This window comes from Maylandia zebra, linkage group LG1, assembly GCF_041146795.1.
Source record: "Maylandia zebra isolate NMK-2024a linkage group LG1, Mzebra_GT3a, whole genome shotgun sequence".
NCBI classification, from domain to species: domain Eukaryota; kingdom Metazoa; phylum Chordata; class Actinopteri; order Cichliformes; family Cichlidae; genus Maylandia; species Maylandia zebra.
The window spans coordinates 6,127,224-6,142,979 of record NC_135167.1 but is presented as its reverse complement, the minus strand read 5'-3'; the positions used below and the strand labels follow the sequence as shown (position 1 = coordinate 6,142,979).

General features: G+C 39.1%; 1 protein-coding gene across 1 annotated transcript in view; it reads right to left on the bottom strand.

The window, feature by feature from the left end:
* The window catches only part of itfg1 (integrin alpha FG-GAP repeat containing 1), a 167,074-nt gene that overhangs the window by 63,148 nt on the left and 88,170 nt on the right, over positions 1–15,756 (bottom strand). The window contains exons 11-12 of the mRNA XM_004539805.5: positions 7,332–7,482; positions 5,238–5,346 (exon numbers count right to left, since the gene is read on the bottom strand). Of these exons, the coding sequence (XP_004539862.2) occupies positions 5,238–5,346; positions 7,332–7,482 (260 nt within the window). The remainder of the gene's footprint in view (positions 1–5,237; positions 5,347–7,331; positions 7,483–15,756) is intronic.

The window sequence follows — 15,756 nt, the reverse complement described above, 5'->3', positions numbered from 1 at the left end:
AGCAGCAGATTACATCTGCAGATGCCAATTTGCAAAATTGGGACTTGGTGAATAATTACTTCCCTTTTTACAGCAATTTAAAGACATTGTTGGTAATATGTGTTGGTGAGTCATTACAACTGCTCCTCTTGAAAATTCTAAATTTCACTTTTTATTTCAGAAACGATTAATAATTCAACCCTATGTAATGAAAACATTAGTGCTTGTCCATATCAAGTCCACGCAGACTTCTTGTGGGTACCTAGGAACCACTTGCACCTTCAGTAGGACAACCTTTCAGCTTAAACACATGTCTCACAAATGCAAAATGGAAGCCAAGACACAAGACACCTGGGTCAAATCTTAGCGCTACAACTTGATATCCAGGTCACTGCTTCTACTTCAACTAACCTTGACATGACATGTCACAGAACACACCTTGCCATTACCAGGTTGCCAAGTTCCCAGAAACAACAGTATTGCTACCAACTGAACCAAATAGAGGGTTTTAGTGTCAGTTGTAACAGGTCGGTGCAATGGAACTAACCTTCTTCTGCCTCTCACATCCTATTATTCCATGAAAGTATGGCACTGCTCTGCCACTCCTCCTTCTGACTACTGTGTCATTCAAGTGGTGGAGAGAGCAGTGATTGGTTTGCTGGCTCAATTCAAAGATGTGTATTAAGACATTTAACTGTCTAACTGAACGGGCTAACAAGTGAAGGGTACTTGCACTATACCACTGTGGTGGATACCAACATACTAAATTCCTAAATCCAAACTATAATTTTATTTCATTTAGTCTTATGACTCAAATCACTTGATCCACTATTGTGAACTTGATGTAATTTGAGCATTTGTTACCACCACAAACAATTTGTTTGAGTGGAATGAGGTCTCAAATGCCTTTATTGTTGATCTGCTGTGTCAACAGTATAATGTCTTCATTGAATCAATGACAAGTGAAAGGCATCATTGGTATACAGTGCACCTCAGGAGAGGTTAACTTGTTTTGTATGTAATCCCTTGAAAACAATATTGATTCTGAGGCATAATTTAAGTGTTAGTAAGTGCTAGTACCACTGTGTGTCGTTTTTTGTGTGTGATTCAGAAAGCAGAAGAGGAGGTGTAGTCCCTCCCCTCCCAATAGACAAAACAACAACTGTTCACCAACTGTGCAGAAACAGAAAGGGATGAGCAGCGCTCCTTTTCGTGCTAATGAGCAGAGCAGAGTGACAGATTAAATTGTGCACAGGCCCACCCCAGAGTGGAACTATTTTTACTTTTCTCAAATGTCACCAGGTACTAATGCTGTACAAACATTTTGACTTCAAAAGAACACATCTTGATTTTTACTCAAACACTGCTGCAATAAAAAAATGAAAGAAATAAAATCTATTAACTTAAAAAAAAAAAAAAGTGAGCCAAAAATACATGAAACTATTTCTGAACAGATACTGAAGCCAAAGCTGCTTGTAGTGAGACATTTGAATACAAGTTTTACAGCACTCTTGGACAAAAAGTGTGTGCCGTTTCTTCAGACTTAGTGAACATTTAATTGTCTTCCTTGCATAAAAGAATAGAAGGTATTTTTTCGAGGATCTCTGACAGCTTTGCCTGACTATCAAAAGTGGAAAATGACAGGATAATTGGGTAATGAAAAAGTAGAAAAAGACAAGCAATAACTGTATCAGGCTATTGACTCCCTAAAACAATACACTACACCCATACCCATTGCTTTAACTTTGGGTTAATAACTTTACCTGATGATACTAAATTTTGGTGGTAAATCAGTTCATTTACAACCTGAATCACACATTCTTGGCTTGATTTTTAAATCTTTGCTGTAAAAAAGAAACAAATGCACAGTAAATAGAAAAAAAATGTAATTTACTGCATAATTATTGCATACAATTGGAAATATGGCATGAAAGCAAATCAGCCTCTTCAACCTCTTCATTAAAATTCTCTCTGACTGAGAAGGTCATGCTGACTATTAAAAGAGGTGATGCTTTAAAGAAGCTGGCCTGGAGAGAAATATTTATGATATACACCCTCAACACCATGGGAATAAATAGAACCGATGATTATTTAAATATTAAATGCCTTTTGATTTATGTGACAGTTGATAATTTGGGGGTTTGTCTTGAAGTAAACAGGAACCTGATAATGACTTTTCTAATGGATAAAAGATGGCCAGTGGCTTTGGTATATGAGGTTTTATGCATGTATGATGGATAATGTACTAGCTCTGTCCTTGTGTATATAACTTAATTCATTTTGTGTACCTCACACACTTTAATGAAGTCTTTGTGTTGAAATATCTACGTGTACTTCCACTGAAATGTGACCCAACAGACAAGTCAAACTCACTCTACTGTACAAAAAAATATCAGGTATAATATATGCTTCGGCCGGCAAAATCCAATCACCAGTTTGTCGCATCTTATAGACATGCCAGCCAGAAACTTCTACCAAAAGAAGCCAGCTCATCTACGATTCGGAACAATCGACATTGGAACTCTGACTGGATGCAGCCGAGAGCTGGCCCAGGTACTCAAGAAGAGGAACATCGACATAGCCTGTGTTCAAGAATGCAAATGGACCGGAAGCAAAGCGGCGGAGAATGGAGAGGGATATAAGCTCTTCTACTGCGGAGAGAGAGCCACTAAGAATGGAGTGGCCATCGCACTCAGCAAACACCTGCTCCAATCCCCGTATAAGATTGAGCGAACATCTGATTGATTAATGTCTATCAGAATCGAACTAGGAACAGCTGACGTTAATGTTGTGACCTGCTATGCACCACAGACTGGATGCAGCGATGAAACAAAAAATTAATTTTGGGACACGTTGGACAGGATCATACAGCGCATCCACAACATTGCGGAGGACACCGTTGGTTCAACAAAACCGGGTGAAAAATACATTGAGAAACAGGTCTGGTGGTGGAATGAGGAGGTACAAAAAGCAATAAAAGTGAAGAAGCTGGCCTATAAGACTTGGTGGCGATCGCGAGCGCATGAAGATCTCACCCGATACCGCTCGCTGAAATCAGCAACAAAGAGGGCAGTGGCCTCCGCGAAAAGACGACACTACCAAGATTTTTATGACCAGCTCCAAACCCCAGAAGTGACCAATAACATCTACCGACTTGCCAAAGCCCGCCACCGCGTGAAGTAGGACTTTGATACAAACCATGCTGTCCAAATCAAAGGAGCCAATGGGCAGGTTCTGCGAGACCCCCGAGACATCCTTCAGCGCTGGTCAGATTACTTCGCTGGAATCAGCAATGAAGAATTTACACATCCGCCTATCCCGCCCGCGGACCCAGTCGCAGGGCCTGTCACACCAATCACCACTGCCGACGTCCAAAACGCGTTGAAGAAAATGAAAAACGGAAAAGCCACAGGACCGGACGACATCCCAGCTGAAATTTGGAAGATGATGGGCAACTGCGGTACAACATTCCTTGCAGCACTCTTCAACCATATCACGGTCGAAGACAAAGCCCCCCGAGCTTGGACATAGAGCATCACAGTGCCCAACTGGAAGGGCAAGGGAGACGTCACAGAGTGCACCAACTATCGACCAATTCGTCTACTCTGCCATGCAATGAAGATCTTCGAACGTGTCCTGGAAAATCTGATCCGTCAACTGGTCACAATCACCCCGAATCAATGCGGCTTTGTTAAGGGCTGTGGATCTATCGATGCCATACACGCGGCCCGTTTGCTGATGGAAAAGCACCGGGAAAAGAACAAGACGGTGCACATGGTCTTTCTGGATCTGGAAAAGGCATTCGATAGGGTCCCCCACAAGCTGATTTGGCGATCATTACGAACTCATGGTGCCCCGGAAGCCTATGTGAAATGGACTCAGCTGCTCTACCGTAACGTCACAAGCGAGGTCCGATGTTCAGCGGGAACATCACCAGCCTTCCCGATTACCGTTGGCATCCACCAGGGCTCGGCCCTCTCGCCCCTGCTGTTCACTCTCTGTATGGACACCGCAACGGCTGATCTGCAATCACCACATCCATGGAGCCTCCTGTATGCAGATGATGTGTGCCTATCAGAAACAGAAAACTGCCTAGCCCTGCAAACCCAAACACAAGCATGGAAAGACTGGCTCTTCGAAAACGGCATGCGCCTGAACATCAAGAAGACTGAGTACCTTGAATGCAGCCCCCAGACCAACAGCACCATCACTATCGACGGCGAGCCGCTGACTAAAGTTGCCCAATTCAAGTACCTCGGGTCCCTTGTCATCTCGGACTGCGAAAGTCTACCAGACGCCAGACTCCGTGTCAACACAGCGTGGAGGAAGTGGCATCAGGTGAGTGGAGTCTTATGTGACAAGAGAATGCCAATCTATCCTAAGGTCAACTGTGCGCCCAGTGGCACTCTACGGGTCAGAGTGCTGGCCAGCGACGACCAAACATGAACAAGCTCTTCACACCATGGAGATGAAGATGCTGAGGTGGCTTCTGGGTCTAGGCCACAAGGAAGACCAAAAAAAAGTGCTGGATGGACCGAATCAAGGATGATATGAAGGCTGTGAATATTACACCAGAAGACGCCCTTGATAGAAAGAAGTGGAGGAAGGCATGCAAGATAGCGGACCCTGTGTCGCGGGATATAAACCGCTAGGAAGAAGAAGAATATATGTTTCACAAAAAAACCAATTACTCCTCTTCCTCTCATCTCAACTGCCATTGATTCATTAATGGCACCAACATAGACTAGGAGAAGTGTGGTTTTATGTTTTGAGAGGCAATAGAGTGCAATAGAGTGCCTTATGTGCTGTACAAGGAGACTAGATTCGAAATGGCCTTTTGGGAGAAGGTGCATTTACTACAGCAGATCTTTTTGTGCGGACAGTGGCCAGTTTAATTTAAGATGAAATTGAACAAAAAGCTCAGAGAGATCCCTTTTTCACCACCAACTGAGTAGCTCCAGGCTAGAAATCAAAATATGACAGATAATAGTCATGACCATCTGCTTTCGAGGTTGGGGAAAAGACTTGCTCATGTTTAATGTTCCTAATTGGTCTAGGAGGGGCTGTTACAGAAAGAAAATAAGAAAAAAAGGACTAAATGATAATATATTCAAATTTCAGTATGTGTATGTTATCTGGTGAGGACAGCTTGGGAATGGAAATAAATGTTCTTCCTTCATGTTGCCCCTTCAAGGGACTGGTTTCAGCATGGGGAGAGTAGTGAGAAAGGGAGCATACTTGGCAAATCAGTCCCTTACCCATCACTTTAACGAAGTAGGCATCGGCTTCGAAATTGTTCTTCAAAGCGTGAATTCTCAAGTCCTGTTTGCCCTCTGCCTTGCTCTGAACCAGCATGTCTAAAATACCCTGCAAATGAAGACAGACACATAGATAAGGGACAATGAGAGCATGGCATGGTGCTTCTTCTGATGTACATTTTTATCCCTCTGACATACTGGATGTCTCATCCAGAATTATCGCATCATCTCTATTCCGCTGTCTTTCTCCTTTCCTCACTAAGTCTCTCTTTCTCTCGGTCTCATTTATAAATTCTCTCTCAGGGGCGAGTGAGAGAGCCAAGCACTGAAAGCGGGAGAGTTGAATTTAATAGACAGGCCACATTAGCAGTAGTAATTAATTCTGATAAGACAAGAACATACAGTAGATCGCAATACAGCTTCTGTACTATATGTAGTCTCTCATTAAGAGACTGGGGGTGAGTGCTGGAATCAAAGTCTACGACACACACAAAGAAGGATTTTGACAAAGGTAGTGTGTAAGAGAGTATGTGTAGATGTTTTCTAGCAAGGCTCATTTGCAGCATTAATTAAATGCTTAATATCACAGAGCAACACACTTAACACACTTAATGAGAGCAAAACCTAACAAATCATTTCCCAACGTTTGGGAAAATTAAAGTATAGCTCATCTTGTTTTATCTACTCTTCCTCTATAGTGGTGTATTGCCAGGTCCTGCATCTATTGCACCCACTCCCACAATGAATCAAATTCCAAAATAAAAATGCACAAAGTGAAGAATAACACTGCAACAATGAGGGAGAGCAAAAAAACCAAAAACACACAGAGCACTCATGCGCGCGCACACACACACGCACACACAAATAAATACAGTAGCTCAGAAAAAAAGGGGGGGAAAAAAAGCACACTGATGCACACGCTACCCCATGTGCTTATAAATATTTTAATAACAACAATGAAGCACTGAACCAAATACTCATATTCTCAGTCTAAATCAGGAGTTATTGCTTCAGAATATAAAAGAAAACCGATTAATGTAAACAATTCTGTTAATGCGCGTGTCAAAAAAGCTTTACACATAATCCACTTTTCTGCATTAGAGATATCCTAGTTTGCACACTCTCTGATATGCATTCCTCTGCTCCATTTGGCAAGGATTTCTTTACGTAGGATTTTTCACAAAATGATTTCAGTTTATTGGTATATCTAACAAAATAAGACAAAAGTGGAAAGACTGTGAGCGGAGACAAATGACCCAGAGCTGTATTCTGAGGGTCAGCTGGATGACTGCATAGTTGACTTGTGACAGTTGTTAATGCTGCATTCATAAAGAGAAAAGTACTATACTAATAGCCTACCAGTATGAAGTAATTAATTAATTAATTAATATGAGTTCAGAAAGAGCAATATTGTTTTTGACAGCAGGGAAATCTGACTAGTTAATGCTTTGACTCTAACAATCTAACAGAGAATGGTAGGTCTAACTAATCTAATGTTGACATTTATTCACTTGATGTCAGCTCTTAAACTAGGAGAGGTGATGAGTGTGGGTGCTTTTTGCTAAAAAAGATATGAGCCTAACTTGTCTGATATTCTCAGAGTTTGCATGTAAGAGTTCAGGTAAGATTAACTTGTCAGGAGCATTGGATCTACTTAAACAAAGGTGGATGACGCTTCCCTCATCATAAAAGCAAATCTAATATTGCAGTGGGAGTTGTTATAGTTGTTATTATAGTTAAATTTTCAAAAGTACAAATATTGCAAGCTGCATACAAGGCTCCTGTGAGTCTCCTAATGTATAAATAACAACAAAATAAAATAACAAGGTTAAATGATTAAATATGCTGCACATGGCTTTTTATGTATATTTAAAATAGGCTATATTTAAAAGAAAATCAGCTGGCTAAAGAACTGTAGTTCCACTAGACCAAGATAATCTTTGGCTATGGAAATGTAGTCAAAACACAAAAAAATTATTAAGAATAGTATCCATAGAAATGAGTTTTTAAAAAGGCGTAAGAAATGGTACAGAGAATGATTTATGAAATACTACTGGACAGAACTGAAAATCAACACAAAATTTAACTACTCACGTCCTCATAGATGTCAAAGAAAGTTGCCCTGACGGCATTTTGAATGGCTCCTAAATCTGACTGGTCCCAGTGGATGTGGAACATTCGTCCAACACTGTGGCAAGTGTCGCTGTTACAGGGCACGTTCTCCAATAGGAAGGCCTGCTGGCCACTGGGGGGCAAAGAGAGAGAAGGGGAAAAAACCATTGTAAGTGCATGTTACCATTTACATTTAGACAGTGACAGAGAGCCCTGGTGATGTCAAATGTAAGTAATGTTCATGTCATCAGCTGATCAGTACTTTGCTTGTGTCGAGTTTGTTATCTGGCAACAATAACACCACGATGAGTCTTAGCTGGAAGTTTGATGCTTAGAATCATTTGGAGCTACAGGCTTTTACAACAACATGACATTTGTTATGCACTTGGAATTGACAAATTAAAATGCTACAACATATTAATTTAGGGTTGATTTTCTCTTTTTAAGATGATGAGAGCTGCCTTAGGCTGCTGCCCTGAGGAAATTTTGTGCTTTTTAAAAAAACTTTAATAATTTTCTGCATGACTGGATATAGTCCAAACCTTACATTGCACTGTGTCATAGTGTATATATTGAAGGGTGACAAATTATAGGAAAAATGATGAGCCCTTAACTAACATTGGAAACGATTCAGCTGTTTTGTAAGCTTTGAGTTCATTTTTATTATAGTGCAAGGTCATCGAATGCATTATACTATAATTTGGTCCCTAAGATTTGGGACATGAAAGTTTTGGGGGGAGGTTCAAATTTTTCCTCTGTAAACCACCAGAGTGGAGTTTGAGTCAAATAACTAAGATGTGATAGAAATTACTTTAATTAAAGTATAACATTAACTGTTTAGGAAATACAGCCATTTTTGTGTAAAGTTGCAAATAGAAATTTCCAGTTAACTCTGTCAAATGCTTTTTCTGCATCTAAAGAAAATATTGTAGTTTCAAGGTTTTTACTGTATGAGTAGTCTATCAAATTAAGTAATCTACGTGTATTTGTTGATGAGTGCCTACCTTTTATGAAACCAGTTTGGTCAGGATGAATTAAGAGGGGGGTTATTTTCTCCAGTCTCTTTGAGAGAGCTTTGCAGAATATTTTTAAGGTCTACATTTATAAGGGATATTGGACGATAGCTTGCGGGATATACAGGGTCTTTGTCTGATTTTAGCAGGAGATTAATGTTTGCAGAATTCATATTTGATGGAAGTCTGCCCTTTTCTTTGATTTCCAACAACGTTCTGTAAAATCTGGTGCTAGAATCGTCCAGAATTCTTTGTAGAATTGTGCAGGAAAGCCGTCTGGACCTGGAGTCTTATTATTGGGCATACTTATCAGGGCTTCCTGGAGTTCACCTGATGTCAGTGGCGAATCCAGTGCCATTGCTTGAGTGTCTAATAATTTTGGAAGAGTTATGTTGTCTAAAAACTGATCAATTTCCTTTTTAGACGGGTTTATTTGTGGTGAATACAATCTTTTATAGAAATCCCTGAAAATGTTGTTTATTTGTTTCGGGTCATATATTGTGTTCCCAGATGAATCTTGAACAGCACATATAGTTGTGTTTTCTTTATTTATTTTTAGCTGGTTTGCTAGAAATTGACCGGATTTATTACCATGTTCATAATTTTGTAAGCGTAGTCTTTGTACTAAGAATTTTATTTTTTTTATCAATTATCTCATTTAACTCTAGTTTTGTTTTGCGTATTTTGTTCAATGTTTCCTGATCTTGGTGGGACGCATAGGCTTCTTCAAGTGATTTAATGGTTTTTTCTAATTCCTGAATATCTTTGTTTTCTTCTTTCTTTTTATGTGATGAGAAAAATTATTTTACCTCTCATCACAGCTTTCTCTGCTTCCCATAGAACAGATGCTGAAGTTCCGGGAGTGTCATTATAGTCTAAATATGAAGTCCACTCTTTAAAATATTTAATAAAGTCTTCATCTTTAAGCAGTGATGTATTAAATCTCCAGTTTTTACTTGGCGTAGTATTATTCTTGTGCATTAGTGTTAAAGATACAGGAGCATGATCGCTGACAGCTATAGGGTGAATCTGAATCTATAGGGTGTCTGAAATGCCATTTTTATTATAGTGCAAGGTCATCGAATGCATTATACTATAATTTGGTCCCAAAGATTTGGGACAATTTTTCCTCTGTAAACCACCAGAGTGGAGTTTGAGTCAAATAACTAAGATGTGATAGAAATTACTTTAATTAAAGTATAACATTAACTGTTTAGGAAATGCAGCCATTATTAATAATATCCAATCCTCAGTATAAAATACTTATGGACCTCAACTTACTTTGATCTCTTTTATCCCATGATAAAACATTTCTACCCTGATAAGCCCCTATCTGTACAGAAAAAAGGGGTCAGTGAACTGTTTCAGGAGTATGAAAATGATGTGAATCTGACACTATGGCTTTTAAAGTGGCAGAATATTAACTAAAATGAACACAGATGGAAAATTCTAGACAGATATATCACAAAGAACCCTCCACCACCATCATCTTCATACCAAAGGAGAATATCTTTTGGAAGAATGGTGCCCCATTCCTTCATTGAGTTACAAAGATAAGTTGAGGTCTAAATACTGAAGCTTACTGTGGTATTTCCTGCACCTTGTATTTGGCATTTCTTTACAAATGCAAGCAAATAAGTATACTTGATCATATACTTGAGTTGAGGCAAAACCCAACCCCTTTCCTCTATTTTCCACCCATCTCTGTACTTGCACTTTTTCTGTGCAGTCTTTGTCACATCTTAATTCACTGGCGAGACTAAATTCAATCTTTATCACTGGAGATAGCTATCTGTACCTGTTCTTAGATCTCAGTGGGATTGCTGAGCTTTAAAAAAAAGAAAAGCTGTTGGTTTAAAAATAGAATAATTGTGAAAGCCCTCAGTCAATCAGGATTGTAAACACCCATCCCCACCATCACCACTACCCACAAAGCTAGTACAAGCCTCTGGGGACTAGAAGATAGACCGCAAGCGGGGACATCTTTCATCAAGGATATTTTAGAAAGACTGTGTGATCTTTTCAGCAGCAGGAAAACATTCTATCCTCATGCTTCCAGAAAATGGTGAACAGAAAAGATAAAATACTGTAATGTATAGAGTGTGTTGCTTGATAAAACCATGATTGATGGAGACGTGTCAATACGATTATCTTATCCTCCTTGGAATTGTGTTTGACTTTGCTTAGCATGCGATCTTGTAGAGAATATAAAAAGGGGGCACATCATATGGAGTCAGATGGAGTCAAGAGAAGTACCACACTACGACACGATGCACCAACACAAGTTACTATTGTGTCACCCACAAAGGGAGGAAGACACGGCAACAAAAGAATCATTGTAAAGTTTATGTAGTGATTATGAAGTGTATGCTCTATTTAAAGTATCAGCTGTGTGCAGTTGTTACATTATGGCACCATAGTACATTATAGTTGCAACACATATCTGATAAATGGTGATGTTACATAACAGCAAGCTTCAGAAAGTGGAAACCTACTGGTCAAATTGGTACTTGAAATATGCTTGTAAGCCTCTCCACTGCTGTTAGCTGTGTGATAGGAAAAAACAGAGCTTGTGGAACCAGGAGTAAGAGAAAGCAGATGAACAACTTTTGTAATATTGTATTTTATCCCTGTAGTCCTTTTCATAAAGCATCTAATTGAAATTTTGATTGTTGCTTTTCACAAAAAAACACAAACTCCTGTAATCAGCAGCAAACAGTTCAAAGTTTTGCTAAACTGGATCGTCTGACATAAGACTTACTAACTTCCAAACACAGAGGTGGAGAAGCTACAGAGCTTGGAAACCTTAATTGTCACGTAAAATGTTGACATATATTTGGATGGAATTAACACGTGAAATGCAATGAGCAGGTTGCCTCTGCAATATTCAGGACCTGTCATGGTCCTGTCACATCAACACCCTGGTTAAGAAAGCCCGTCAGCGTCTCTTCTTCCTCAGAAGACTTAGAGACTTCCATCTGCCACTGAAGGTGCTCAAGAACTTCTACTCCTGCACCATCGAGAGCGTCCTGACGTCAAACATCTGCACCTGGTTTGGGAACAACACCAAGCAGGACAGACGAGATCTGCAAAGGGTGGTGCACTCGGCAGAACGCATCATTCAATCAGAGCTCCCTGACCTGCTGTCCATCTACACCAAGCAGTGCAAGTCCAAAGCTAGGAAGATTATGATGGACCTCTCCCATCCCAACAATGGACTCTTCTCACTGTTGAGGTCTGGGAAGCGCTTCCGCTCCCTTAAGGCCAAAACAGAGAGAATGAAGAGGAGCTTCTTCCCCCAGGCTATTCGGGGCCTGAACCAGGTGTAAGACTGGACTCTCACACACGTCACCACACGCACCACCACACATTTCCTATAATCCTATAATTCCTATAATTTATAATCCTTATCTTTATAATCTCTTCTGCTATTTGCACATTCTTTACTGTAAATTCCTAAGTTAATTTGTAAATTTTTGTAGTAAATTGTAAATATTGTAAAACTTTTCTTCTGTCATTTAATGGTCGGGCATTGTACAGCTACAAGCATTACACCCCCATGTCATACTGTGTATGGTTGTGTGTGTGTGACAAATAAAATTTGAATTTGAATTTGAATATTCGGGTTAACTGAAAGTAATAAATGTGCATTTAGCTGTTAATTCCTAGATTCAATAAGGACAAGAATCTATATATAAAACACTTCAAAGAGCAGGGAAGAGCAGGAATTTAATTAATTCCTATAGCAGGGACGTAACGCTTCAGGCTCAGTGTCAGCTGAGATGGTGTGCTGCTGTTTCAGAATAGCTATATCTCTGTGTGGGGTGAGTGGGGTTGAAGGGTGGGGCTGCGGGAACCTCTGTAGGATTAACTGACTTTGGCTGTAATTACAGCTGGAGGTTTGTTTAAGGTCATTCTGTGTAACCCATGCGTACTGACAATGAACTAGTCCTCCCCTCCTCATTAGGCTTAATGCAAACAACACTGTATCCAGAATATGATCGGCTCTCATTAGGACCTGCAACTGCAGCACCTACTGGACAAGACCCAGTGTAAATGGTGAGCACTGATTGGCTCACCAGCAGATAATCATGCCTGTAGCCAGATAGATTTGTTGACATTCAGGGAGAGTATCTCTGTTTGTGCATGTGTGTGTTTGAGTGTGTGTAAAAAGAAAGTAACGCTATCAAAGTTTCAGGCTGAACTTTAGAAGGTATATGATTGTTATTCGCCAATATGTGTGTGTCCTTTCTGAGATTTTCGTACTTCAAAAGAACCTCTTTTCCAGCACTGCAGGGGTGGTTATGGTAGGGATGAACTCAAGGTCATAGTGTGGATCAGACTCAGACTTACACACAGGTACATGTGCTCTCAATATATACACACATACACACACAAACACACACAACTTTGTTCTCGGCATCGGTTTTATGTTTACAGCAGCAGGTAGAGGTGCAAACCTGATATCTATTCATATTATACACATGCACTCGTGCAGATGACTACTCTGAACCCACAATTTCGCATGCTGGTGTTAATTTTGATTTGAGCATCACAAATTTCTTTTTGTGTAATATAGTATTATGATTCAATATGTATTCCTTGTTTTTTGTGTTTTTTTGTTAGTAAACATCTACTTCATGTCCTCTATGATGTCTTCCCTGTCCACATTTCTTTTAAAACAATGTTAAGACATGCAACTCTTAAGTGTTTAGCATACCAAGTCAGATACATGGCGACACTGTGTTTTATATGGCAGTCAACTCCATGGCAGTGTAATACAGTATTTCATTTAATCAATGTAATATAAATGTTTTGGTGCATTCCATTTGAAATTGGAAGACCTTTTCAACTCTAACGCCTTGTTAAGTTGGACTTCGAACTTGAATGGTTGAGCACCCTCACCAACTCCAACTTCACCTTCAAAGATAGTGGCAGTGCATGTAAACTTTAGTGACTGGTTGTGACAGGCTAAATAACCCATACAGGGACCAAGTTCTATCCATTTGCAAAAGAACAAGCACAGTGTTGTACTGTAGCTATACTCTGTGACTGGTGTTGTTTAAAGTACTGCCACAATTGTTCTATGCTGGATTTATTCAGCTAAAAAAAGTAAAAAGGATTTGCAGATTTGTGGGGGAGTCTTGTGTATCTGTAATCTGTATCTCACATATTCTCAAAGTGAAGGGAGCTGAATTTGTCTCCACCACTAAAAGGATTCTTCTGTTAGAGCCCAGCTCAAGAGATCACAGTGAAAATGGTGTGCGCTGTCCATGGTCCTGAAGTTACACCAGTTTGATTTTATATTTTAATTTGAATGCAATAAACTTTATTAAAGAAAGATTGTTTTCATTAAATGCATTGATCATAACAAAAAATAGCACCTTCAAACCATCAGTACTATTCAAAAAATTAAAATGAAAAATGTGAAAAATTTGACTTTCAATGTCTAATGTCCAAGGGGTAATTATTTTAAGGATAGGGTCCAAAATCAACACTTTCTTCCTTCTTTATTTCTATCTTTCAGACATTTAGCATTGATTTTGCTTTTTCAACCTCACTACACAGGCTGTTAAATTCTTGCCACATTAGTTGAAAAGAACACAACAACAAAATATTGAAGAGTAGTAACAGGTTTTTCTGTGATGTTCCTGTGAGGTTAAAATATATAGTTTTACTGAAATGAGATTAGTTTTAATGGGGTTACTCAATACCAGGAGAGAAATGTCCATTCTTCTTATTTCATGGCATCAAATTCTTCTGCAGACAATTATGCACCAATGAGTGAAGTCAGTTATTATTATTATTGCTTTTTTTTTCTTTTTTTTTTAGCTTTTCTTTAACCAGGAAGTGAATACAAACCACACCCATCCTGCTAGTTAACAACTGAGTCATCATGCTGTTTAATTTGTAATAATGTCATATTGATCACAGCTTCTTCATCCTATATTGGTAATAAAATGTTTAAATAAAAACTGACAGTTAACAAAAACATGACATTAAATGCATGGCAAGACTTATTTTATAAATACCCTAATTGCATATTATAAGGTCTTTACCTTATGATATAAAACATTTGAGTCACCTGTTGCTGTGATTTGGCGCTTTAGAAATAAAACTGAACTCAAAAAATTTCAATTGAATTGAATATTGAGCCTGTACCGACACTAATATGTGTGTGTATCTGAGGTAGTGTGCTTGAGAGATTCCATTATTGTATGAACCCAGTGTCAGCTCTGTTTTCTTGTGTGTGTATGTGCTTGTGGGGAGTCTTACACTATTTCAGGCTCTATCCACCTTCTCTCTAATTGGCCTCCAGAGGGGTGGTGAGTTGGCAGGAGGCTGACCAACTGATCACACCAACTTCTCTCCCTCAACCTCAAAAGCTCAGAGGCACCACTGTTACCTATCCACCTTTGTCCCTTTCCTCTGTCCATCCACTCATTCTTCCATCTACTCAATTCCCTAAAGCTGAATGACTAAGCTAACCTGGCCAACTTCTTCTTCATCTCTCTCTTTTTTTCCTTTTCTGTTCATTTCATTTCATCTTATCGGCCCTTCTGCTTCTCCCTCCACCTCAGTCCAACCAATCATACGCTTTTGTTCCACATTTCTGCCTTTCATAACTCCAAGGACTAACACATGGCTACAAGACATTTTAACAGTGTGTGTGGGTGCATTTCAAATTTCTCTTTTTGTTTTGATAATAACGACATTACAGTGCCAAGGAAAGACTCCCTTCTTCTTTCTTTGGTGAAATGACCTACTGTCCCTTTATTTATAGGGTATAATTTACCTAACTATTTATTTCATTATAACTTTAAAAAACAAAACACAAAAAACCAAAAGATTAAAAAAAACCTTTAAAATAATAAGGATAGACAATTTAATTTCCATATTTTAGGTCAGTATTAGTCGTATCTCATATTTATATGATTATAAATCCACTCTCAAATGTGTTTTTACAACAGGGTAATTGTACCGTACAATTTTGTTGTATGCAGACAATCTCACCTAGTACATTGCAGACTGTAACCACGTAGCTATATGTAGTCTCTCTTTCATAGTCTATCAACCCTAAAACATTTTGTGTTGTTTTGTGTGAAGAAACCTTACCATTTAATCTGCTTTCACACCATCTAAATCACTCGCTAATCAAATTGATCCAATCATAAAAAATTCGTTGTTTATGCTACTTTTCACCCATATTAGAATACATGATTTCAGCAGCTGGTCTATCTTCTAACCCATCATACATTCATCCTCCAAATTCACACCTTGCCTAGCATGTTTTTGTGCCTAATCCAGAGCATGTTGTCTTTTTGAGTAGACCTGCTGCAGATTAGAATGTCTACTAGCCAAAAATATAGATATTTTTTATTGATGAAGAGTGA